We start from the raw sequence: 26,143 nt of genomic DNA, 5'->3' as shown, positions 1-26,143 counted from the left end.
CACAGGAAATGGAAATTCCGTAGTGGAAAGGGGGAGAGGAAGGGGCGGGACGCAGTCGGCGTTGAGACATGAGGAGTATGACATATGCCGGAAGCGGCAATAAATCCTCGGAAAAACCACCGGGTTATCATTATCCATTCTTTCGCCGCCTCTCCGTACTGCTTGCGGTCGGTGACGATCCTTTTCGATTTTTTTTTACAAGCTGTCACATCCCGTCACGCAAAGAGGTCCAGCCAGGACGTTTGCGGGGGATGAAACAGAAAAGAAAGAAACAAGAGCATCGATTTCGAAATTTCGCGGTATTTTGGGATCATCGTCATCATGATCGTCATCGTCAGCATCATGCCCGCTGCAGGACCAAAGCCACTCCCCTTCACTTGCACCAGCTATCTTATGCCGACAAAATTTGTAATTTTATCACGCCACCTAGCTCCCTGAAATCCTCGACTGAGATTCCGTGCCTTTGAATCAATTATGTAACTGCAATAGACCATCGGTTACCTGCCCTACGCACTACATAACCCTATAACCTCTGCCTCTTAATTTCAGTTAAAACATCTGCTATTGCGCTTGCTCGGTCGGGTCCTGGCACGAGCTAAAGACGTCATCGAGAAGCACATCCTAGCAGCCTACGTAGCTTAGCCTCATTCCTTACCCCTCAACCCTTCGATTAATAAAGCTGTTACTCACTCCGCTTCCTCTTTCATCCACACATTAAACGTCTCTCTCAACGTAACGGCTGAAATTTTTCGTTTCATCGCTCGTTCTGCGGTTCTTAACTTCTTATGTTTCTTTACTAACCTATAAGTGTCTGCCCCGTATGTGAGTACCGGTAAAATGCAGTGGCTGCGCAGGTTAGCTGCCGGTCATAATTAGGTGATGGAGGACATAGGCGCTCCACTGCATCTTTTATACTTCTGTAGGTTCCATTCTCACCATCCGGTTCCCCTGTGGCTAGTTGTCCTAGATAAACGTACACTCTTGCACATATTCTAAAGGGTGACTGGCGATGGCGAATTCTCTCACACATTTGTCGGCTAAGGTGCTAAGTCGAGCCCACCGTTGCTGGATTGGACAATGTCATCTTCAAGCCTCTGGCTACTGAGGTGTACCGCATTTATCATAGCCCCTATTCTCTTAAGCACGTAGCGAAGCGCATAGAAGAGATCGATTCTCCTTGTCATTGAAAATCGATCGAGCTTTGAAATCGTTATGGTTATTTGCTAGGACATTACGGTAATATATGATGCCGAGGAACTTAAGCAATTTAAACCTGAGTAGGAGCAATTTAAACTGAGGAGGACGCTTCCGTTCACGTAAGGTAATAAATGATGATAACCAGGCTACACCCAAAGATTATATGAGGTATGCCTGAAAATTGCGTTAGAAAGAATGCCATTAGATAGATTATGGGGTTTTACGTGCCAAAACCACTTTCTGATTATGAGGCACGCCGTAGTGGAGGACTCCGGAAATTTCGACCACCTGGGGTTCTTTAACGTGCACCTAAATCTAAGTACACGGGTGTTTTCGCATTTCGCGAAAGAATGCCATTGGCTGCCATGAAGAATGCTATGTTTTCAGCATAAACGTACGCTTTTGCGAATCATTTTTCAACGCAATTCAATTCGGCGATATATCGAACAGAAAAACAAAACAGTTCCTTGAGGCATCGATATTGAGCCTGCACCTTCACATCAGAAAGCTGCGCTTGAATACGACAAAGCCATCCAGTTCTCAAAAAACCCATATTTCAGCGCAGAGATACATGTCTGGAAATTTTGACAGTTCAAGCAGTCCAACAAAAGTGAATGCTCAACGCACACATACGCTCTCGCTATGTTTAATTGCTTCGCTATGCAAAATAATCTGTACCCTTAAAAGTGAAGAAAAGTGTAAGTCAATCTGTAACTCACTCCCTTGCGCCATTCTTGGATCTGAGGGTGTGAGTTATAGAAATATTTACACCCGTATTCAATTTTGAGGGTGTAAATTACTTTAAAGTGTGCGTATACGCCAGGCGAGTTGTGTGGGGCTCGCCAAGTCCACGTGTGTGCACCGTATGGAGCGACCGAACTTCAAAAAGAACTTCCTGCAAGATTCAACAACTGCACCAAGGGAACAAGCACCTTGCGCACAAGCGGGAAGGCACACATCTAATAAGTAAAATGATCAACAACCAGAAATAGTTACATCTGCTGCGAGAAACTCGCATTCTGCGTACCCGCGCTAGTGGGTGGCTTTTCTTTCTTTTTGGCATATTTTCGTCCTTCAGAAAAACAAATGGTCCAACAAACAAAACTTAAGTCAGGACACTCAGCGTTTAAGAGCCACGTTTCTTGTTAAACAATAGTGCAAGGAAGAAGTTGAAAAAGGAAGCATTTTAAGTCAGTAGATCTAGGGAGCGTATGACGAAGAAATTACTGTTCTGAAAATTACTTGGTCTAAGAGATACTTCGGTCCGATCTATCTTCGAAAGACTGTCTTTTCTATAACTCTTGGTGTGAGTTAAAAAAGCTGGAAGATCTAAACATATAGACCTAATGGGGTTTTTTTTCATTTCTACTTGTCCATTGCTCTGAGAAACAAATTCAGTTAGAGGTTCATTTAACTCCTGATAAGAATATGAGGGACTTGCATTTCCAGCAATGGCAGGCGGTAAGTCTGCCAGCAACTGAAACGTTTACTCTTGGATAATGAACAGAAATTTGACAAGCAGTATTAGTACTGGCTACAGAACTTCATGGCTCGATCATTTGGCAAAGCCAATTACCAATGGCGAAATTTGAGTAAGAGACCCCGACAGGCTTGACGGAGCAACAGCAACAGCTACAGAAAGAGTCGTGCCTACAATCAGCTGCTGATGGGCTGCAACGCCATCTATACAAATATCCCTCGTATATTTCTTAGATATTCCTTGAATATCAACGATGACCAAACAACGAGAGAAAATATCCTTGCGATTAGTTTTACAATATGCAATTATCAAGCCATTTTAGGACAGTTCGGATAATATATAATTCCATGAAAACGCCAACCACAGAGACATTTCTGTTCTTCGGAAAAGAATCGCTGTAACTTTGGCTGCCTCCACAGCATGACGACGTTAATCTGACCTGTTATCTTGTAAGAGCGTTACTGAGGCCGAAACGCCGACATACGACACACTTCAACAAGCGTGGAGCCAGTGAACCAACCGTATACATCAGAAACCTACGCCATAATTACTTATAGCTAGCGCACGTTAGCTAATGTACAGGCGTAGAACAAGCGGCAATCGATTGTACACTACAATGAATTCAGTATTATTAATTTCAATGAGAGTGTAAGACACCTGTAAACAAATATTGCTCACCAACTGTGGACATTTTGCGACCGGCAGTGCCAATTCCGCTGTGGTGCTACGGTATCCCTTCAACACGTTCTGTTAGGCAACAGCGGCAACTCCGGCCTAATCCACGCCAGCCAACAGCTCGTAACAGCGACCCTGTCAGGAAGAGGGAAAGCCGCAACACACACTTTCAGGTATTGCAAGAAGGGCGCAATCGTCTGTGGCATTGTACTCTGCAGCGCCTGCTTCGGTGTCCACGCTGTGGCAGCAGTGCATTCATAACCCCAGAAAGCTTCCGGTCATCCATTTCTGACAGTCAAGTTAGCCAAGAAAACGGAAGTATTTTGCGCATAGTTTACTGTAGGCACATATTCTTAATGTGTTCAGATATAAAGAAAGTGCGGCATGTGTCGATCTTATGTACGGACTTCTTTTTTTTTGCACTGAACGATAAAATTCACTTGTAGAACGTTCCAACATCACAGCAAAACTGATGCCAGCTGCAGGGTTCTGTAAATTTATAGGCTATTGTAACTTTCATTGTTCCAGAGGGCTTAAGTGAAATCTTGACAGAACAGTAACGGTCAGTCTAGGGGGTAACGAGGAGAAAGGGATAGTGCTCAGTAATAAGGGGACACCGCAGGCCTCTGTGCTCTCACCCACTCTCTTTAACATAGTAATGATTGGACTCCCGCACAAACTTAAGGACGTACAGGGGCTAGAACATACGATCTATGCGGACGACATCACCCTATGGATAAATAGAGGCAGTGACGCCCACATAGAAGAAACGCTGCAAAAGGCCATCAATATAATTGAAGAGCACTTAGAAAAAGCCGGACTTAAATGCTCAGCTACGAAGTCGGAGGCTCTCTTCATCTGTCCACAGAACATGCGAAAGAAAATCCCTAACCACGGGATAAAACTCACTGTTAATGGGGACGCGATTCCAAACGTAAAAGCTATACGTGTGCTAGGCATGCACATTCAGGACAATGAAAGAAATACGGAAACGATTAGAAAGCTTGAAATGAGCGTAAGCCAAACATGCCGACTCCTCCGAAGAATCGCCAACAAGAAGGCAGGCATGAGGGAGGCTAACCTATTAAGGATAATACAGTCCTTCGCGATCAGCAAGATCACATACGCAACACCGTACCTTAAACTAACAAGGGCCGAGAAAAACAAAATAGAAATCCTTATTAGGAAAGGAGTTAAAACAGCCCTAAACCTGCCACCATGCACATCTACGCAGAGGATACTAAACATGGGCATTTCAAACACCCTAGAAGAGTTGATCGAAGCCACACTAGTCTCCCAGCAACAGAGACTAATGCGAAGCAGAGGTGGTCTGAGAATTCTAGCGGAACTAGGATACAAAACTAACAACAAAGTAAGAAACACGGGAGCCATCCCGTCACAAATCAGAGACAGGATACGCATACCACCACTCCCGAAGAATATGCATCCCAGTCACCACCAGGACAGGAGGAAAGACAGGGTTAAAGCGTTACAAAAATCACTAGATAAACAGCAAGGGGTGTTCTACACGGATGCAGCAGAATATGAAAGCAGACGAGGTTTTGTCTCAGTGACGACACAGGTTAACGGTGAGAACTCAAAGAGCTGCAGTACCCCGCAAAACTGTGTGGAGGTTGCAGAGGAGGTGGCCATAGCCCTAGCTTTGACTCAAAAAGGGGTGAAAATCATAGTGTCAGATTCCAAAACAGCTATTAGGAATTGTAAGGTCGCTCTGATTGTTCGGCTTCTTAAGTCTCACGAATCGGCCTCGTGCTTTGTGTATAGAGAGGGGGTTCACCTCCCCCCATGTCAGCGGGGCGACAGTTGCTGTGTTATGCGGGGTCACAGGCAACGCGCGGGGTTTGGTGACGCATCGCGGCAGGTGCCAGGCGGGCGTGTGCCGATTGCTGGAAGTCAGTATTGTGCGCACGATGTTCGCAGTCCGCCGACGGGTCACACAGACCAGCCTTAAAACGAACCGCTGTACAAAAGGTATTGTGAGCCTGGCGCCCGAGTCCCTGACTAATTGGAGGCGCCGCCGAGGTTAAGAAGGACTTAGCAACTCTGACTCCGTGCTGCATGCAGTGAGCATGGACCTAATCCTCTACGCCTCCGGAAGGTAATCGCCAGCATTGTTGTTGGGTGCGACTGCCTGCGTGGTGTCTAAGACCAGCTTACCGTACACGCTGTAGGAATGCGGTGCGCACGTAAAGAGTGCATTCGCACGACGGCGTCTTGGAAACACGCACTCAAAGAACTTTGTCTTGTAGACAATAAATTTGAAGGACAAGGAGGGTCATCCGTCTCCCAGACGGCCAAACTTTGAGTACAGCGGCACTTCGTGGTGCCGGTGCCCCTGCTTCCGAGACAGGTGCAGCCTAGACGCCGTTGGCATTTGAAACGGTCTAGCGATAACTTGTTCGGGCCTGGCGTGTTTTGCTGAGCCGGTCACTCACTACGGAGAAATGAGAGGGCAACGGAGTTTTGGCGAAGAAGGAAAAGAGCTTTGTTTTCCAATATGTTTATTTTTAAGAGTAAGCCCATCCCTGTGGGTGGTGGCTTAACAAACGGTTGACTCTGATTGGCAACTGAACCTGTGGGACGGGCCAACGGCCCTACCGCCTTTTTTTCTTTGTATATTTGGGCTATAAAAATCGGGACGACATGCTGTCCCTCAGACTTGGCTGAAATCAGTATTACTGATAGATCAGTGAGGCTCCGTACCATGTACGTTAGACTTGGCTGAAATCAGTATTACTGATAGATCAGTGAGGCTCCGTACCATGTACGTTAGACTTGGCTGAGATCAGGATTGCTGATAGACCAGTGAGCCTCCGTACTATGTACGTTAAAACGAGTCTGGGCTCTAACCGTCATTGAGACAGTAGAAGAGCGAGACTTTGTTTCTCAATTGTTCAAGTTTGTAATGTATTTGTTTTACCTGCCATGTATATAGAAAAGTTCACGTATAAATATTTCTTGTACATCTGACCTCATCGTTTCCTGCCTGCGTTTGACCAACAACTGCCGATCATCGTCCGATAAGCTTCAAGTTCCAACGGTGAAGCGAGGACGGAGAACGAACGAAACTTTACTGGCGCAGCCGACAGGATCGGCAAGCCCCACAACGAGCAACGAGCAGCGAGCCAGGCGCAAGGCATCAGAGGGCTACCAGCCAATTCCGCAACGGTTGCAATTCATCTGGACGAGGACGTCAGGCGGCGCCCCCAGCAGCAACGGGTGAGCGGGATTCCTTGCGTTTTGTCTAGGTTGGCATGGCTGTTGTTCAGTGAGGTTAATGGTGTTCACGCGCAGAACAGCAAATGCGAGTGAGGCTAACGTAAACATTGATACGGCATCTGAACAAAGAGAGGGTCAGAGACGGCAGGAACTACAACGCATCGGAGAGACCGAGTCTGAGACGTCGGATACTAAAATGGATAGTGAGACGCAAGGCGCTTCGCAGGCTCCGAGCACGACAGATCCAGAGGCCATGGCGGTGAGGCGCCTGGAGCTGGAGCTGGAAAAGGTGCGCCTACAGCTAGAGTGCGAGCGCATTGCTCTACGGAGAGTGGAGCTCGAGCAGTCGAGCAGGCCGCCTTCGGTGTCGGAAGGAAGCGATCGGCGCGGTGCCATCACGGATGGAATAGCACAATGTGCTAAAGTGCTTAAGGCATACCGGTTGCCGTGTGACGCTGACGTTCCGATATGGTTTGATGAGGTCGAAAAGTTGTTTGCATCTTTTCGAGTACCAGAACACAGCCGTGTACATTTGATCATGCCGGCGCTGGCCGAGCGGGTTCGTTATCTGTTGCGTGGCCTCAATGACGAGGAATGTACAGATTATGAGACTGTAAAGAAGGCAGTATTAGATGAACTTAAGCTCACGCCAGCTAAATACTTCGAGAGGTTTGAAAAGGCATCTAAACGAAAGGAGGAAACTTGGGCTCAGTTCGCGTCCCGCGCGAGAACTTATGTGGCCTATTACCTTCAATCTCGAAATGCAAACACCAAAGAAGCTATGACGGAGCTTATGGTCGCTGACCGTATGAAAGCCAGTCTAAGCTCAGAAGCCCTTGAATATGTTCTTTTGCGGGAGGGCGAAGATTGGTTTAAGCCAGTGGAGGTGGCGAAAGTGCTCGAGACTTTCGAGCAAGCTAAAGGGAAAGGACGAGCAACTAAGCCAGCCGCAACAGCCTCATTGCCGCAGCACGCAAAACTAGCTGGCCCGCAGAGGACAAATTTAAGATGCCACGTGTGTCATATACAGGGTCACCTAGCCAGAGACTGCCCAAAAGCTTCAGATAAAGAACCGCAGGGGAAGCCACCGACTGTGCAAAAACAAAGGGTACAGAAGGTTGCTGTTGTAAGTGAAGAACCTCCACCAGAGCAAGAAAGGGTGCTAAGCGCTAGAGTACATGTCGTAGCTCAAAATGCTAGCTCGGGGAGGTCGAAGCTGGACCTAATCCCTATCATGTGCGGGGATATAGCAACGGAAGCTGTGTTGGACACAGGTAGTGAGATAACGGTAGTCCGTAAAAGTATGTTGCCCATCGATTTACAGGAGCCATCACGAACAGTAAGACTTGAGTCGGCATTCGGAAACACCATTCGAGCTAAGCTAGCTACGCTGCCCGTAGGCATGCATCGCCCGGGGGCTGTGATACAACCGCAGAGGATCGATCTGGTGTGCGCGGTTACCGACGAACTTGCAAACGGGGTTGACTGCCTGCTGTCAAAGGAAGATTGGGAACTACTACGGGCGCAGGAAAAAGAGGAGCTTGGAGAGGAAAATATTCCGCGGGCAGGGGTCCGATCAGTCGAAATGGTCGATAACACTGAGCCGGACTGCGGTCTAAGTTGTGAAGAAACGACAGATGAAATCCCTAAATTGCAAGGGAATAGTTTGATGCAGGATGTCAATGGGGTGCCCAGTCAGCGGGAGCTAGAACTAACCGAGAGTGTAGCTGAGTTGACAGGCACCGAGTGCCAGAGCAAATATGCTCTAGTTTACGATAGGAGGGCACGGACAAAAGAATTTAATGTCGGGGACCAAGTACTCCTCTTTGACACAGGTTGGGCACTCAAGAAATTTGACTACTGGCTTTTCGGAGCAGTGGTGAATGTTGTCTCTGATCATAACCCATTGTCATATTTGACAACCAGCACCCCCCAGGGGGCCAAGTTAGCAAGATGGGCGCTTTCACTACAGCGCTACAATGTAACGGTGCGTCACCGGAAAGGAACATGTAACGCCAATGCTGATGCATTGTCAAGGCTCTCGAATCGTTCGTGGGAGCCAATCGAGTAAAGAGCAGGAAAGAAAGGATAGACAGAAACAGCCATGCCAGCTGGGACAGGCGTGAATGTTCCCGTTCACCCGAAGGATGTGTGCGTGGGACAGTTCAGCCTTGGTGGAACTTTCTGTGGCTGTTGTCGTCTATGTGTGTGAGGGTTATAAGACTATGGACATACTATGTATATAACCTGCATATGTTACTTTACTGCTGTTGTGCCGTGCAGTGCGTTGGAGTGTTCCTGTACATACATGAGTGTTTCTTTTGCATGCTCACTGTCATGAATGTGTTGAGCTTTCGCCTTTTTTTTTTTGTCTCTGAGAGAAAATTGTTTTTTTTCTGTGGTCCTTTCAGTTAATTTCCCTGTTCCTTACGGACTCCGCAGCACCCGTGTTGGGCAGCGTATGTCGATTTTCTTTGACGACGGAACCTTCAGAGCCTAAATCTTATGATACAGCGCCCTTTGGCTCTTGTAGTATAGCTGGGAACATCGTAAGCCCAGTATACTCTTTAGGAGGGACGTGTAAGGTCGCTCTGATTGTTCGGCTTCTTAAGTCTCACGAATCGGCCTCGTGCTTTGTGTATAGAGAGGGGGTTCACCTCCCCCCATGTCAGCGGGGCGACAGTTGCTGTGTTATGCGGGGTCACAGGCAACGCGCGGGGTTTGGTGACGCATCGCGGCAGGTGCCAGGCGGGCGTGTGCCGATTGCTGGAAGTCAGTATTGTGCGCACGATGTTCGCAGTCCGCCGACGGGTCACACAGACCAGCCTTAAAACGAACCGCTGTACAAAAGGTATTGTGAGCCTGGCGCCCGAGTCCCTGACTAATTGGAGGCGCCGCCGAGGTTAAGAAGGACTTAGCAACTCTGACTCCGTGCTGCATGCAGTGAGCATGGACCTAATCCTCTACGCCTCCGGAAGGTAATCGCCAGCATTGTTGTTGGGTGCGACTGCCTGCGTGGTGTCTAAGACCAGCTTACCGTACACGCTGTAGGAATGCGGTGCGCACGTAAAGAGTGCATTCGCACGACGGCGTCTTGGAAACACGCACTCAAAGAACTTTGTCTTGTAGACAATAAATTTGAAGGACAAGGAGGGTCATCCGTCTCCCAGACGGCCAAACTTTGAGTACAGCGGCACTTCGTGGTGCCGGTGCCCCTGCTTCCGAGACAGGTGCAGCCTAGACGCCGTTGGCATTTGAAACGGTCTAGCGATAACTTGTTCGGGCCTGGCGTGTTTTGCTGAGCCGGTCACTCACTACGGAGAAATGAGAGGGCAACGGAGTTTTGGCGAAGAAGGAAAAGAGCTTTGTTTTCCAATATGTTTATTTTTAAGAGTAAGCCCATCCCTGTGGGTGGTGGCTTAACAAACGGTTGACTCTGATTGGCAACTGAACCTGTGGGACGGGCCAACGGCCCTACCGCCTTTTTTTCTTTGTATATTTGGGCTATAAAAATCGGGACGACATGCTGTCCCTCAGACTTGGCTGAAATCAGTATTACTGATAGATCAGTGAGGCTCCGTACCATGTACGTTAGACTTGGCTGAAATCAGTATTACTGATAGATCAGTGAGGCTCCGTACCATGTACGTTAGACTTGGCTGAGATCAGGATTGCTGATAGACCAGTGAGCCTCCGTACTATGTACGTTAAAACGAGTCTGGGCTCTAACCGTCATTGAGACAGTAGAAGAGCGAGACTTTGTTTCTCAATTGTTCAAGTTTGTAATGTATTTGTTTTACCTGCCATGTATATAGAAAAGTTCACGTATAAATATTTCTTGTACATCTGACCTCATCGTTTCCTGCCTGCGTTTGACCAACAACTGCCGATCATCGTCCGATAAGCTTCAAGTTCCAACGGTGAAGCGAGGACGGAGAACGAACGAAACTTTACTGGAATTATACCGCAGGGAGAATCTCCAAAGAGGCGCTCAACATATTGGAGAAAGGACCAATTCCAGAAGAATTAGTGAACCTTATATGGACTCCTGCCCACGAAGGCTTGCCCGGCAATGAGAAAGCGCATGCATTGGCCCGAGAGCTTATTTACCGGTCCGCCAATGCAGCCTCTACAGCCAGGGAGCCCCTACAAAAAGAGGAAGGTATAAACACTTACAGCGAAATTCTCGATTATTATAGAATGGGAAGGAAAACACTGCCAGAGGTGCATAAGAAACTAAGTAAGCAGGAAGAAATAACATGGAGGCAACTCCAAGCGGGGGTGATCTGCAACCCCTACATTCTGAAGAGATGGCACGATAGCATTGAGGCCATGAGTTGCAAACACTGCGGGGCAAAGGCGGACATGATCCACATACTATGGACATGTCCTAGATACAATAAACCAGATAGGGATAGACAATCCTGGGAGACTTTAATGACCAGCTCAAAGGAAGCTGACCAAAGAGAAGTCATCCGCATGGCCCTGGACACCGCTGAGCTCCAAGGAGCATCAGCCAGCTGAAAGGGGAGGAGTAAGCCGAGGAGACAGGAAGACTCTTGCCTCCTCGGGGCTCTTTTTGCGGGTGCAAATAAACGTTATTTCTCTCTCTCTCTCTCTGGTAAGCCTGTTCGTAAGCATGAAAAGGGTTATGGAACACACTGGTCAAAACGCCCAGGGGCACATGGCGCTGTTAATTTAGCAACCACCGCCTCGCGTCGAAGGCCATGGTTTTAATCCAAGGATAATTTTGAGGACGCTCAAGCTTTGCCTTTAAGAATGGAATGCGATAGCATTCAAAGATCCTTCACTGCTTCTCACGCTTCCTGGCAACTGCAGCGTACGTAACCGTAATGTTTTCCAGGAAACGCTGGCACCGAACGCTATGCACGAAGGCGAGCTTTCTGGTAGAAACGCGCGGGCCGATGCTGTAGATGGCGCACAGCCGCGCCAAAATATATGCATCATTTTCAGGCCTAAAGGAAGAAACATGCCGAGCAGGCCAGATGAAAGCACAGAGTTCTGAACGCTCTCTGCTTTCATATGAGCGGCTCCTGGAAACGCTGGCAGCGAACGCTATGCACGAAGGCGAGCATTCTGGTAGAAACGCGGCCTCTTAGGCGGGACGATGCTGTAGATCGCGCACAGCCGCGCCAAAATATTTGCATTATTTTCTGGCTTAAAGGAAGAAACATGTCGACCAGGCCAGATGAAAGGACAGAGCCCTGAACGCTCTGTTCTTTCATCTGGCCGGCTCGGCTTGTTTCTTCCTGTCTATGTTGCGCTGTACCAGTTTTAGAAGGTATGAGCAACTTTGTCGATAGAAATGTGTGGAAATATGAGCCCCATATGCCGCATGTCATATAGCAAGGCGTGGCATATACGTATATATTCAGGTACATATACCTAAATATATATGGCAATTTTCGTTCGCGGGACGCCAACGCCGGACGTCAGACGCCGACGCAGGATTTCCTGCCATACAAGGCTCTCAACGCTATCACGTTAAAGCAAAAACCATGACACCATCGAAGACTGACGAAGAGAGCGGGATACAAGTAGCCGTTGTCCATATAAAGCTGCTTCTTTTAATATGAGTGGCCAGCGACTGAGTGCAAGGTTGTGTGGTATTAGCGGGAGCTCAATTTAGTACCACAAAGAGAGCATCGCGACGGATAATTTGCTGCAATATTGCTGTAGTAACGAAGTGTAGAAGCTTTAGTGAGTTACTGAAAACGCTAAGCTTTCTACCAGGCAATGTTTGATACACAGAAATATTCTGAAATGCGAATCTTATTAAGGAAAGCTTCCTTTTTAGAAGTAATTGTTGTAGCTTCAAGTGGCTTTTTTTTTTCAATAGCAGATATTACAATTTTCGACGTAAATTCACGAGTACTCTACACCTTGCAGAAAAATTTATTTATTTATTTATTTATTTATGTATTTATTTATTTATTTATTTATTTATTTATTTATTTATTTATTTATTTATTTATTTATTTATTTATTCGTTTTTATTAGCAGCCTCCTCAAAGGGAGCATCAAGTAAAGAATGGGAGAGGGGTTACATAAAGAACCAGTATTTAGACCGATAACCTTAAAAGTAATGTACCAGCAATACACAGCTGCATGCAAAAGCTCTGTGCAGAAACCATCGACATTTACTGTCAATGTAAGCGAACGGCGGAAGCTTCTATAGACAGCTATTCAATTTATGAAAGCAATGCCACGCTACAACGGTTACATTTGCTGCAGTGAGGACGTTTAGCTCGCGCCTATTGTTTCACTCGGTAATTCCAAAGATAGTCGTTAACCAACATATATGTAGACATCTGTTGGTTATATGTATATAGATATATGTATGTAGACTCATGTAGATAACAACAGATATCAACTGAGTGAGAGCCCGTGCTCTCTGCATCGGCGTGTTTGCACCGGCGGTGGAAGTCCGACCACCACCTCGGAAATGGGTAAATGAGCCAAAGAAAGCTATTCGCTTTAAACATTATGCAGATTTCACGGACTACGGGAACCGGTGTAAACGAAGCTTTCGCGTGCACTCCTAGGGATTTTTTTTTTTTTTAACGTAAACCCTGCTATAAATGATCTGCACTTGTTGGGGGCAAACTTGCCCAAACAATGTGAGCGTTCTAGACTCGGAACTATAGTAGCGTTGATTTTAAGTTTGGCAAAGCGGGAATCACTTTTCTTTTTAATGGCACCCGGCACCTATTTTTTTTTCGATACTAAAAAAATATATTAAGTTTCACTGTCTCATCTAGTTTTCGCCGCACCTTGATGCGGCTGTTTGTAACTGGCGAGGGATCCTGCTTTGAGTATGTGTTTCTACCCAGCAGGTGGAATCAATCTAAATTTATTTTGTATCATATCAACTGTTCGGGCCAGATGCTTAATTTCTCTGTCATTAACGTATCGTTTATATTCGATACCTCGAAGCTGATCAAGTGCTGCCACCTGTCCCGCCTCTAGCCATGCGCCGAGTGTCCTGGAGGACAGCAATCGCTTACACGACCGCATCAGAAATCAGAGAAGATTCAGTACCGCCAGAAACCAATATCAACTTGGAAAGAGCCGAAGAAGCAAGACACAAGAAACAATGGGGGCGGAAAGCTTCGATAATTTCATATGAGCATGATTACCGCGATTATGATCATGAGCATGATATGATATATGATATGAGCATGATATTATATGATATAATATGCGCATGATCACCGCGATTAGATAATTACGGCTACTTTCTTAGGCAATGAGCACTTTTCAGGTAACTTACCTGAAGCATGTGCTGTGGTGAACGCGCCATTCGCGCAGCAACGTCGTACTCAGCGAAGTTGCTGTCAGGCGGGCACGTCATACCCCACGCCGAACCCGCCGAAAGCACCCCGTGACTTTTTTGGGTTGCCGGTAAGGTGAAATTGCCGGGTCCAAAGTTGGCCAGCAGCCGTTCCAAGGAACCAGGAACGACGACGGTTGATCATCGATGCGGCAAGGCCAGAATCCCGGAGCTCACACACCGAGCGCCGCGCAGAGCGTGAAATGAAACAACAAAAACACGTGAACACTTCATTGGTAAAGCGGCGTCGTGCCCCTGATAACAGGTGACGAGGTAACAGGGACAACATGAAAGCAAAGGGTGCAGATATGACATTTTAAGCAAATCCTTGACGAAAAGCAAAGTGCCACGTAACAAACAACAACGACATGTTTTGGAAAAATAACAACCAGCGTATGTTGGAGCGGCATTAACAGAGCGAAATTAGTGCCACAAACCTTCTCCAATTGCCTGGTAAAAGTGTGCAGCATAAAACACTGCCTTCCATTCTGAAATAGTTGTCCTAAAAATAATTAAACGCATTCGTTCCGACATACGAAGGGGTGAGTGTATGCTCCTGAACATGGCTATACATTCTCGCCATGATGACAGAATTCATTACTCCATTTGTTTTTCTATAAGCCACATGTAGCGAGAATATTTAGCATGGTGGTGTTATAGAAGCATCATTTTTCACAGAAAAAAGTAAGAGCAAGCGCATTTTGCAGAAAAGGGAAACTATGCATCTGGCGTTCCAAGTCAAAACGACATAATAAAACTGAATTTTTGCTGTGGAAATGGCGCCAAACTTACATATGTAGATGCAGATGTAGTGCACAGATGTTAGTGGCACATACCATTAACGGGGGATTGTCCAAGAATCGGGTAGTTCAATGCAGAATTTTTTTGGAAAAAAACGTAAAAGAATGCAAGCAAAATTTGTGAATAGGTAGTTGAGAATTAATATATATATTGTAGCAAGTTATTTTTTTTAGAATGAATGCAATAAATTACAGCATGAATACAGCTAATCGAAATTGAATTTGTGCTACCATAATGACATTCCAACTTCTGATTTTACCGTTGAAATCTCATTGACCCTGAAATAAAATCGTGGGTGGCATCGCCAACATTCCTGTCGCTGTGCCCAAGGGTCGTGTCCCCCAAATGATAGGAAGTTTTGAGCATTTCGGTCTAATCTAATAAGGCAGAATGGAGTTTCTAAGTTCCTTTTTCGCAAATCAGAATATATTTGAGAATCAGTCAAAAAATGATCTACTGATTAACATACATCACAAAAGGGACACTTCGGTGAGAAAACGAGACCAGCTCTATGTAGGCCAAAGTTTTGTGATGGGATTCGGCAGCGCATATCTACTGATCGCGACTTCAAGAGTTCGCGTTCGATAGCGTTTGCTCTTCCAATAGTGTGATCAGTGTTGAAAATCTGAGGATATTGTTGAAGACGGGGCGGGGAATGGAACGAGTTAGCTGCCGTTTCAATACACACTATAGTACAGTAGACAAAGCACAACGCATTGCATAGTAGCACGGAGGGTAAAAAATCCTATAAATTGAGACAATATTGAAGTAACAATTGCCCCTAAAACATGACTGTCAAACAAGATCACGATAGTGTATACTAAACATGCGCACGTGCGATATGCATACTTATTCTGTAGACGAGCTCAATAAGTTCTTGTTGCTCGCAGTGGACTCGCAGTGTTGTTTCATAACCCCAGAGTCCTCAAGACATCTGTAGTCCAAACCAGACGATGTGGCGTCAAGTATCTGACATTCTACGCTGTAATCAAGGAACGTGCAAAATATGGGTTAACATCTGTTTTAAGAGATGTGTGATTGGTCTGCGTCCGAAGATCTGTTATATAAAGCACAACACTTTCCTTTGTAGCCGTTCAACTGCGTCTTTAGTGTAACGATTCCTAACCATAAGTGCATAATCTAAGCAGGACAACAGATTAATAAGGCAGAAATCATGGTTAATAATTTGAAAATTTCAACGCGTTTTGAATAACAAAGAAGAGCTGATTAGTATTGAGGTGTTCATATTTTATTGGTAGGTCAATTAATATTGTCCTAAAAAATTTTGAAGGACACGTTTTTCGAGTAACGTGCTGAAACAACACACTTTTTTTTTTCCAAAACGAAAGGACTCGTAAAGAAACTAACCTCAAGTGCTTTGGTTTCTAAAATTCTTTGTCATACGACGTTTTGATCACAGCCTGAATTGCGGTAATACGAATTGCGGCACACAGAGCTTCCACAGTGATATCTTCTGCGATATCAGTGTAATTTGGATCTCTTATTAAAGCTTAATAGGCACGTGCGCAGAAGGATAACGCCGTTCGTACTATTAAAACATAAGCTTGGTGGCGTTCCTTAGCATACTGGAAAGCCGTTCTGCGTGTGCGTGTAGGTTCTAAATTATGAATTACTTTGAGATGCCAGTTCTGGCTTTCGGCTCTAAAAACACAGCTTCCACTCTGTTGAGGACAAATATCTGAGCTGTTTCATGGCCAAGTGGGGTCGTGAGAAACAGTGATGCCGAGATACATTTTATGACTCCCACTAAATTTGCCTTTCGAAGTTGGCAATAAATTATATTGTTCCTATTATCCGCGCAATTCTTAGCAGCACTGTTTGTCGCCGTTCAAAGTCATATCCCTGCTGTCACCACTATCGCTAAACTTACAATCCATGCATCTCATCATTGTCTGTTGAGGGTGTTTCCTTGAATGTTAAGCGGCCGTCGAATGGCTGCAGCTGGAACGTAGTGCATCAGAACTTGGGTACACGAATTGTATGACAGAAAAGTGGAGCAAACATCCTTTTAGACCCTCGTGGTATCCAGACTAGTTACCCTTCAGCCATCACTCAGGCGAGATCATTTTGCAATGGACAGGTCTACCTGAGCGTTACTAGTGTTCCACTTCGATAGGGTTTCACGGGCTCGGGTTGTGCAGAAAAGTGCGTTGGTGTAGGCTTCCGAGGGTTAAAAGAGACACGCAAAGAACTCGGTTTCGAAGCGACAAAGTTAACTTCGACGCACCGTCACGCCACCACTTAATAGGCTCGACAGCATAGCAAGAAAGCAGATCTATGTCTTCTGCTGGTAGCGTGACCGTTATAACGGCCCGCTGCTCTAAAAGGAGCAAACTCTAAAAGGCTCATTCACACCGGCGACTGACAGTGGTTGCGCGACCAAGTTGGTCGCAAAGCGACGAGTCGCAAATAGCCGCAGATGGTCGCTTTTCTCTAAAAGCGACCATTTTGGGCCTGTCGCTCGCTGCTCGATTTTTCAGTCACGCGACCGTGGTCGCAAAACCGATAAACCAATCAGCGGGCACCGGAAGTGATCTTTCATGTGTCTACATCCGGCCTCCTTCCCGTCGCGGCAAATTCCGCGTAGATTCCGAGAGTTCTCGCTGAGAATGATAATCTCCGGGATTGCGACTTGCGGGTCGCGCTCAGCCGGGCTTGCCTGTGTGAACATCAGTCGCCTTCGGTCGCTTTTTGACCGCGAGTCGCAAATGGTCGCGCGACCTCCTCAAGTCGCCGGTGTGAATGAGCCATAAGCGCTAAGCTAAACCTCCCTAATACGTTGATCCTTCTTACTGATCCTCATCATCATGTCAGAAATTTCTCCTAATTATTTGTGCGCTTACCTACAAGGGGGCAAGCACTGCTACCAGTAAGGCTTACATTTCCACTAAAGTCAATGACTGTCATTAGTCACACTGCTCATCTTAAACTTTTCGATGTCATGCGTGCTATTGCTTGTCCGAGGTCTGTCACGTACGCTCTAGTGCGCTTGGCCTTTGCGCTTGACCGGCACCCTCTTACCGTTTATTCTGCAACCACGGCGCAGAATAAACGACTAATAGCGAAGAGTACAAAAGGGTGGGCGGTCAAAGAAGCGAGCCAATGGAGACCGGAGCTGCGCCGAGGGAAAGGGGGAAGGGCGCCCCGACCGCTCGGCGCACTTTGCGCTCCGGTCGCGTCGCCGTCGTAATGCGATTCTGATGACGCTTGACGGTGCTCCCGTAAAAGCGCGCGCGCGCACGAAGAAAGGGAAGCAAGGAGGCAAGAAAGGCGGGGGCGGGTGATCCAAAGACGTCGTCCTCTTCGTCGACTGTCGTCGTCGGACGAGGAGGAGGCTGCTGCCCGGCCACCGGCGAAGCGGCATTTCCGGAGGTCCCGCTCACTTCCCGCCTCACGGAGATGCGGACGCTACTGCCGCCGCCATTAGTGGCCGCACTATAAACTATACGCGCGCGCTCGCGCGCTCTAAACGAGAGCGAAGTGTGGAGGAGGGTCGGTCTAAACGTGCATGCGCGCGACGCTGTCGACGAAGAGAGAGAATATACACCGCGGGCTCGTGGGGTACTCTTTAATAGCGGCGCCGAGGGGGCGTCCACGCGCTGCGTGGCCCGCATTAGGCCGATTGCCGCTCCGGCGCCCGAGTGCCCGAACTGCACAAGCGCTGCGATTTTCACGCCCCGCCGAACCCTTAATTTCGGTGCAGTACGCTCTGATTGGCCCTCGTGAACAGCGGCGCACTTTCCGAAGCGGCGCCAACCTATTTGTAACTCGGGACCGCAGCTTCGTCTTGTTCCTATCATCCCTCCAGGCCCAATGCGTTGGAGGGCTAGCTGGCGTGAATCCATAATTACTTCGGTTTAGCGCAAAACAATGTACACAAGAAAGACGACAGGACAACGCGCCTTGTCCTGTCGTCTTTCTTGTGTCCGTTGTTATGATTCAACAGCTCCGACAAGGTAAACGATCGCGTTCGGCCTCGCTAACGCTGATCGCATCCCGAAGTGAAGCGAAATGTTTCTGCATATATATAGTGATGATACGATAGCGCTCGGCCTCGTGCGGATCGGTCGTGGCTTCCGCAGCGCGGCACTCAAATGACGAGACAACGCCGCCATTCGTCTCGACGCCGACGGGGGAGCGACGCCGCGCCGGGGTCCGCGCTGGCGCAGTCGACTACGCGCGTCGCTCGACGACCTCTGCCGGCGCGTGGGCGTCGATGGCAGCGCTGGTCGAGGGCAAGGACAATGACTGCGGTGTTCCACCGGCTGTGCCGCGCCCCGTTCAGTGCTCGCCCCCCCCCCCTCCCTCCCGCTCTCCTCGCGCGGCAGCCGAGTCGAAGGACGATGACTGGTGGCGACGACCTGTCGCACTCTTTTTTGCGAGGGCCCCGCTCCACTTAGAAGCCTGCCGCGGACACCCCTCTCCCCACCCGCCTCCCTCTCACTCTTTCTTACAACGCGGCACAAGTGATGCCTCCGTAGGAGAATTCACAGCTCCCCGAATTCTTTTTTTTACTGCTTGTTCGCGAGCTGTCATTGTCAGCGCGGATAGGTGAAGGCGCGGGCGTGAACTGGCGGCAACAGGCAAATGGAAGCAGAGCAGGGCCGAGTCCCGACGGTCGTGCCTGCGGCCTTGGCGTCATCGTCATCACGGAGGAAGAAGATGTCAAGCCTCAAGCAGCTTCGTCGGTGTGTACTAAGAATCGTGCTAGCGCGAAGACTCGATGGTCCAGGAAGGAAAGGAAAAAAATTGTCGGTAGAGGTGGTACGAACGCCGTCCTTAGGTGCGACCGGCTAAGGGAAAAGATAAGAACGAGGCGGGTGGCAACAAAACCCCTGAAACAAAGGTTTGTTCTTTCTTTCTCAAGCCTGAGATCATGATGGACGCATGCCGCCACGTGGCCCAGTCGAAGAGGCAGTCATAACCGTATCATGATCATCGTCATCATCTTTCTCCCTGCCGCGTCGGTGAATCTGAAGGTGCGGCAAGCGGAAGCAGTGACAGGCGGAATATTCGGGTAGGCGGCGCCTCGCCTGTCGACCTTTTAGAAGAGCCGCTGCAAGCGTGATTAGCGACGGTGACAGAGACGATTTGCGAAGACCCGGTCCTGTCGCGTGCGCCAGTCGGATTTGAAGATGCGAGCGAAGAAGCCAAATAAACATTTGCCGTGCTGCAAAATGGTCTCGGGAACCGTGCAACAAATACAACAGCAAAGAAGCAACGCAAAAGGAACGCACGGCAGCGAACCGCGAAGCAATGACGTCGGTGACGTCGGACTTAGCACCATATCTTCCGCGGCGCTATCCCCGGGCCGATGCCCCGTAAGCGGCTCAAGCGCGCGCCGCATTCTCATCCGCAGTCGAAACACGTGCCGTTGCTGACAGACGCCAATGGGCCGGAAAGCGCGTGGTTTCGCGCGCGCGCACTGCATTCTTAGTGCGCTCCCCCCCTCTAGCAGTTTTATATGGCTTTATGGGGGCGTGGGGCGCCCTCTTGCAGCTGACGGGACGTAAGGAGGCGCGTGCGGTGCCGAGAGAAGAGGGCGATGCTCACTCGCGAGATCGACGCTGCACCGTTCCCCGAACTGGCGGCAGCGTGCTGTTTAATCGCAAGGCGGTGATCGGTTTATTGAGCGGGTGCGCGGACCCCAGCGACAGCCACGTGATTCGACGCGGGTATCCAAATCGGCAGCGCGACTTTACCGGCGCTGCGCTGCGTGAACGCGAACGACAGACACCGCCGGCAATCGGTTTACACTTGGCGATTGCGATTATAGGATCCCGAGTGCTCGAAGCCACGACACTCTCCCTGCCCGTGTTGCGCAGGTGTGGTGGCGAACTGTTCGCAGAAGATGCAGGCGGCGAACAGAGCCACACGTGGGCGGAGGCTCCATTCAGGACGAAGGCAGATAGAAAAATGGCTACTGAAAGATAGATCTCATAAGCAGAAGCAGATGTCATAAGAAAAGAAGCACGTTTCTTGGAGGGTAAGAGCTGTGTGCCCGAACCGTGGCGAAGGGAGCGGCCGCGGCTGTATGGGCATCGGCTTCACAGTGCGTGAGCACCTTGCACGGTGGCACGCGGAAACGAAGCGCCGTCGTCCCTGATAAAGCGATAGGGTCAAACCATGGTTCAGAGTGCTGCAACACGATAGCGCGCGAGCGCAGTGACGTGGTTTTATTTCATATTACCAGGATAGTATAATAGCTGTGTCCTACCAGTACTCACGTATGGGGCAGAAACCTGGAGGCTTACGAAAAGGGTTCTGCTGAAATTAATAATAATAATATATGGGGTTTTACGTGCCAAAACCACTTTCTGATTATGAGGCACGCCGTAGTGGGGGACTCCGGAAATTTTGACCACCTGGGGTTCTTTAACGTGCACCTAAATCTAAGTACACGGGTGTTTTCGCATTTCGCCCCCATCGAAATGCGGCCGCCGTGGCCGGGATTCGATCCCGCGACCTCGTGCTCAGCAGCCTAACACCATAGCCACTGAGCAACCACGGCGGGTTGCTGAAATTGAGGACGACGCAACGAGCTATGGAAAGAAGAATGATGGATGTAACGTTAAGGGATAAGAAAAGAGCAGATTGGGTCAGGGAACAAACGCGAGGTAATGACATCTTAGTTGAAATCAAGAAAAAGAAATGGGCATGGGCAGGACATGTAATGAGGAGGGAAGATAACCGATGGTCATTAAGGGTTACGGACTAGATTCCAAGGGAAGGGAAGCGTAGCAGGGGACGGCAGAAAGTTAGGTGGGCGCATGAGATAAAGAAGTTTGCAGGGACGACATGGCCACAATTAGTACATGACCGGGGTTGTTGGAGAAGTATGGGAGAGACCTTTGTCCTGCAGTGGGCGTAACCAAGCTGATGATGATGACCAGGCCTTTCCTTAGGCGCTGAAAAAAATCACTACTCAGTATGTAAGCTGCCACAAGAAATTGGATCGGTCGTTTCTAAACCCCCTCTACAACGTAAGGAAACGCACTTGATACTAATGTGAATATTAAAATTTTTCCATTATTGATTTTAGTTAATCTTTTATTTTCCTCTTAATTAGTTAATTAACCAAGACAGCCATATAACGCCAAACCATCTGTCGTCGGTTTCATTCAGCTGCGGTCAACCACTCTTCTTTAAATCCTTTGTTCAAGTTACGTGAGGCACTCTGTATAAGTCATGCGCAAATGAGCTTTTCCTTCACGTTTAGCGCTGACCTAACGACTCTAAATAAAAATATCGCGTTTGTCAATATTTCAGCAGTTTGAAGCACATGCCAATAAGTAAGTACGAAACGACGCCTGTCAAAACGGCTATGAGACAGCATGCGTCCCTTGTAGATTTAAACCGCCATTCCTCGCGAGGTGCGGCAAACGCAAGACGTGCAGGCTCGATTTTGCTTGCGCACCTCAACAAGCGTGCAATAATAATAATATATGGGGTTTAACGTGCCAAAACCACTTTCTGATTATGAGGCACGCCGTAGTGGACGACTCCGGAAATTTAGACCACCTGGGGTTCTTTAACGTGCACCTAAATCTAAGTACACGGGTGTTTTCGCATTTCGCCCCCATCGAAATGCGGCCGCCGTGGCCGGGATTCGATCCCGCGACCTCATGCTCAGCAGCCTAACACCATAGCCACTGAGCAACCACGGCGGGTAACAAGCGTACGTGCGGCCAGGGCTTTGCGGTATTCAATGTCGAACAACTGTATCGCTTCGTATTTACAGTTCGTGTCCTAAAGCCGTAAGCAAGTACAGGTTTGGCCAGTCGAAGCTCTAGCGAAGGCTTTAGCGCACTGAGCACTATAAGCGACGAAAGAAACAGGGCTTACTAACGCAGGCATTCTAAATCCGAATGTGTAATCTGCAGAGATAACTGTTATCGTTATGGGCACGTGACTTCTGAATAGACGTATTTCATCATCAGCGTAAATGTGGCTACGTGCCTTCATACAAACGACAAACTAAAGGGGCTCAGCTAAAACGAGCAAGGACGTTTCGGGCACACGATTTGGCAAGACGACCGAACCACTGGCACCCGCCCTCAGCGCCTGAACAGGAAGTATAATTGCCATAAATCTTGGAGACGCCTTGCAAAATGCTGTTATGTATCAGTTGAATAGCTAGTTGACATGCCTGCTAGAATCGTTAGAGTTAAGGTGCGTAATTTGCCTGGTTTCTATATAGGTTGCGTTTCATAATAAAACACTGAAAAGGATTTTCATTACACACGAGCTGGTACAAGCTAACGACCTATGCAGCACCAGCTGCAAGCGAATCAGCACCAGCAAACGTTAAGATGACTACCTGTAGCCGTCAAAACGTAAGAAATCGAAAAAAAATCCTGTTTCTTCAAAAAGACATTTAGTTGGAAATAGCACCTTGTCCGTCGTACATGTTCCTCTTTTAGTCCGCGTCTTTGTAGCGCTGTTTTCTTCAAGTATGCAAAGCCAACTCGCCCACTTCAAGCTTCTGCTGCAAGAGATAGAAGCCCACGAAACCTCCTCAACGGTGCTCGGATTCCCAGTGAGAAATACGAAGTACGTAATGACGTATTTCGAGTAGCGCCTTCGGGTCCTTGAGGTGAAGAATCAAATACATCGTCGACATTCTGCGTCGATGGTTTATTGCGCTTGTTGGTTTTAAGTTACCTCCTGCGGCCCCATCATTTGTCTATAGTGCTTAGTGGGCACGTTCCATAGCTTATCGTCGTCGGCTTCGTCGCATGCTGCAGCTCGCAACGCGGTCACGTAGGCACCATCAAAACCACGACGGGCGCACCCAAAACAGCGCGTCCACAGCGACTAGGGACACGTCTGTAGGTCGCAGCACTATAACGTTAACTGCAACTCCAAAATAGCTTCGAATGGTGCCATCCGGCAGCAAGAACTATATGTGACAACATTCACATCTTCAGGTGCGAAAAAAAAAAAAGAAGCGAGACGCGCGATAAGGGCGACAGGTGTTACAAGCTTAAGCGTGTAGGTAGCACGGCATAGCATCTACTTTGTATTGCGACAACTGTGCTATCTTCACACTTACAACTACTGATCGGTTCACCGTTCGGTGCAGTTTTGCGATTTTCTACGGTGGAATCCGCAGAATACGCACAACCATGTCAGGTGGCGCGTTGATTCGTCTCGACAACGTAACAGTGGGATCGCTGACCTCGGCTCAACACTAGTGCCTTTGAAGCTAAGGACAAATAGACTGAGAGTTAGCTGAGGCAACGCATAGCGCTAAGTACTATACATCAGAAGCCGTGCGTAAGAAGTAGCGTCTCTACAGAAAAACCAAGTTATCACCTGCCTCTGCACGTTGGGCAGCATATCATGCTACAGAAGGGGAGTACACGCATGCTGTGTAACTTTTGAACAACGCTTCCGTCTTCATTAATTTCATATCCGCGAAAACTCGAATTAATCACTGCCGGTGTTGTCATTGCCTCCAGGGGTGACTGTTGCTTGCACTTAACGCTTTATTCTCAACGTCATTTGTTATTAGTGAACAGACTTTCGTTTCCTGATATTACTACATATTTATTTTCCTATTGATCCTCTCATTACAGATTTGTCTAAAGCAGGCCACGTAATCCGTAAAATAAAGCTTTCTTCCCCTGCTACAGACGGCATAAATCCAAAATTTCTAAAAAAGATACTGAAACCTACTCACCCATCATACTTTCTATGCTTGTTTTGCACTCTCTAGGACATGTCCTGACGGACGATTGGAAAGATGGTTCCCTTGTACAAGACCGGTAGTAAACATAACCCTGATAAAAACACACTCACATCACTGACTTCTATGCCTTGCAAGCTAACAGAGCATATAACATATTTTCACCACGTGACATTTATAGAAACACTTTCCTCACTACACAAAAGCATGAGTTTCAAAAGAAATTATTCCTGTGAGACATTTGTCTTTCACTGACTACGTATTATAGCCCTCTGGATCGTACATCCTTCATAGAGGCCATTTTGATAGATTCCGCGAAAGCATTCGATTCGGTGTGTCATAAATTACTACTCTTTAAACTACACGCGCTTAATTTAGAACCTAACGTACTAAAACGGATGGAGTGCTGATGGTTCGTGCGCACGAAATTCGTAATAGTTAACGACCATAACTTCTCCTTGTCCTGTGGACTTGGTAGTACCGCAGGGATGAGTTCCAGGACCCTTGCTCTGTCTTGAATACATTAATGACCGGCCTAACAACGTTTGTTCCTCTACAAACCTGTTCGCGGACGATTGCGTTATCTATTGTGAAATGTGAACTGCTAGTTGCCACTTAACACTTCAGTCGGGTCAAGTAATATAAATACAAGATGTGGGACTTGGTTAATCAAACTCAGTAATAATAAACGTAAGGGAATGAAAGTTCCTCGCCGCACTTCTCACGACACACCGTGTGCCTATTTTATTAATATCGTTCCGCTAACGCCTCATTCACACAGTCATCGAACGCTCCGTCGCGTCAACATCACGTCAAAAAAAAGAAAAAAAGAAAAAGAAATAACGTACAGCAGGCGCGACGAAGCAGCGTACAAATAGGCGACCGCGATGGTGACGTCGACAACAGCATACTTCTCTGTTATCATACGGAAACATGTGAGCCCTGACTAACTCAATGAACAATTATCCGTTGAGACGTAGTTCGGCATTGTCCATATCGCACATTTGAGCACCACCAAAACGCACAGCTCAGTATTCAATATGTCGCAGGTGGAACGCAGATGCAAACAAAGCAGCAGCCGTTGCTGCTGCCAGTTCCAGCTTTGTAAAATGCCTGTATTTAGTGACGGCTTGTTAATTTCTGATTGGTCCATGTTGTAAGGGCGGTCCTCCGTCACCATGCTGATGACAGAAACGTAGAGCGCCACTCTACGTCACTGGCGACCCATTTTTGAGGAGAAAACTACTTGGAAACCTTCTCCCCTGTCAAAAGCTAATGCCGTGACGGTGACGCGACGGGACTTTTGACGGCTGTGTGAACGAGGCCTAACTCAGGTTTCTACTTTATATATGTCGGAACTTTTCCTGGTACAATCATGTTGCCCATATAACTAGTAACGCTAGTGGTACTATTGATTATATTAAACGTAATTTTACTATAGCTCCCACCAACTTAAAACTATTGCCTTATAAAACATTTTGTAGGTCCGAGCTTGAATATGCGTGTTCTATTTGGGATCCACATGTCAGTTCACTACATCGCAGCAGCGTAGATGACATTCAAAACCATACAGCACATTTTATCTTACCTAACTACTACCGTACAGCAAGTGTTACTTTAATAAAATAAAATCTTGATTTACGTAACCTGTCACTTCGTTAAATTTTGCATCTCTGTGTATTTC

The 26,143-nt window shown here is 47.6% G+C and overlaps 1 protein-coding gene and 1 long non-coding RNA gene across 2 annotated transcripts in view; one reads left to right on the top strand and one right to left on the bottom strand.

Moving 5' to 3' along the window:
• Nucleotides 1-3,355: 3,355 nt before the first annotated feature.
• LOC135897165 (uncharacterized) overlaps nucleotides 3,356-26,143 on the bottom strand; it is a 110,386-nt gene continuing 87,598 nt past the window's right edge. Inside the window, exons 2-3 of the long non-coding RNA XR_010562945.1 lie at nucleotides 13,887-14,001; nucleotides 3,356-3,487 (exon numbers count right to left, since the gene is read on the bottom strand). This is a non-coding gene — a long non-coding RNA (uncharacterized lncRNA). The remainder of the gene's footprint in view (nucleotides 3,488-13,886; nucleotides 14,002-26,143) is intronic.
• Nucleotides 6,266-9,130, top strand: LOC139049775 (uncharacterized). Its single transcript, XM_070525581.1, has 2 exons — nucleotides 6,266-8,427; nucleotides 9,126-9,130. The coding sequence occupies exons 1-2, from the start codon at nucleotides 6,651-6,653 to the stop codon at nucleotides 9,128-9,130; spliced, it is 1,782 nt and encodes a 593-aa protein (XP_070381682.1). The 5' UTR covers nucleotides 6,266-6,650.

The sequence above is a fragment of the Dermacentor albipictus genome, chromosome 9, assembly GCF_038994185.2.
Source record: "Dermacentor albipictus isolate Rhodes 1998 colony chromosome 9, USDA_Dalb.pri_finalv2, whole genome shotgun sequence".
Lineage (NCBI taxonomy): Eukaryota > Metazoa > Arthropoda > Arachnida > Ixodida > Ixodidae > Dermacentor > Dermacentor albipictus.
This window is presented reverse-complemented; position numbering and strand designations above follow the sequence as displayed.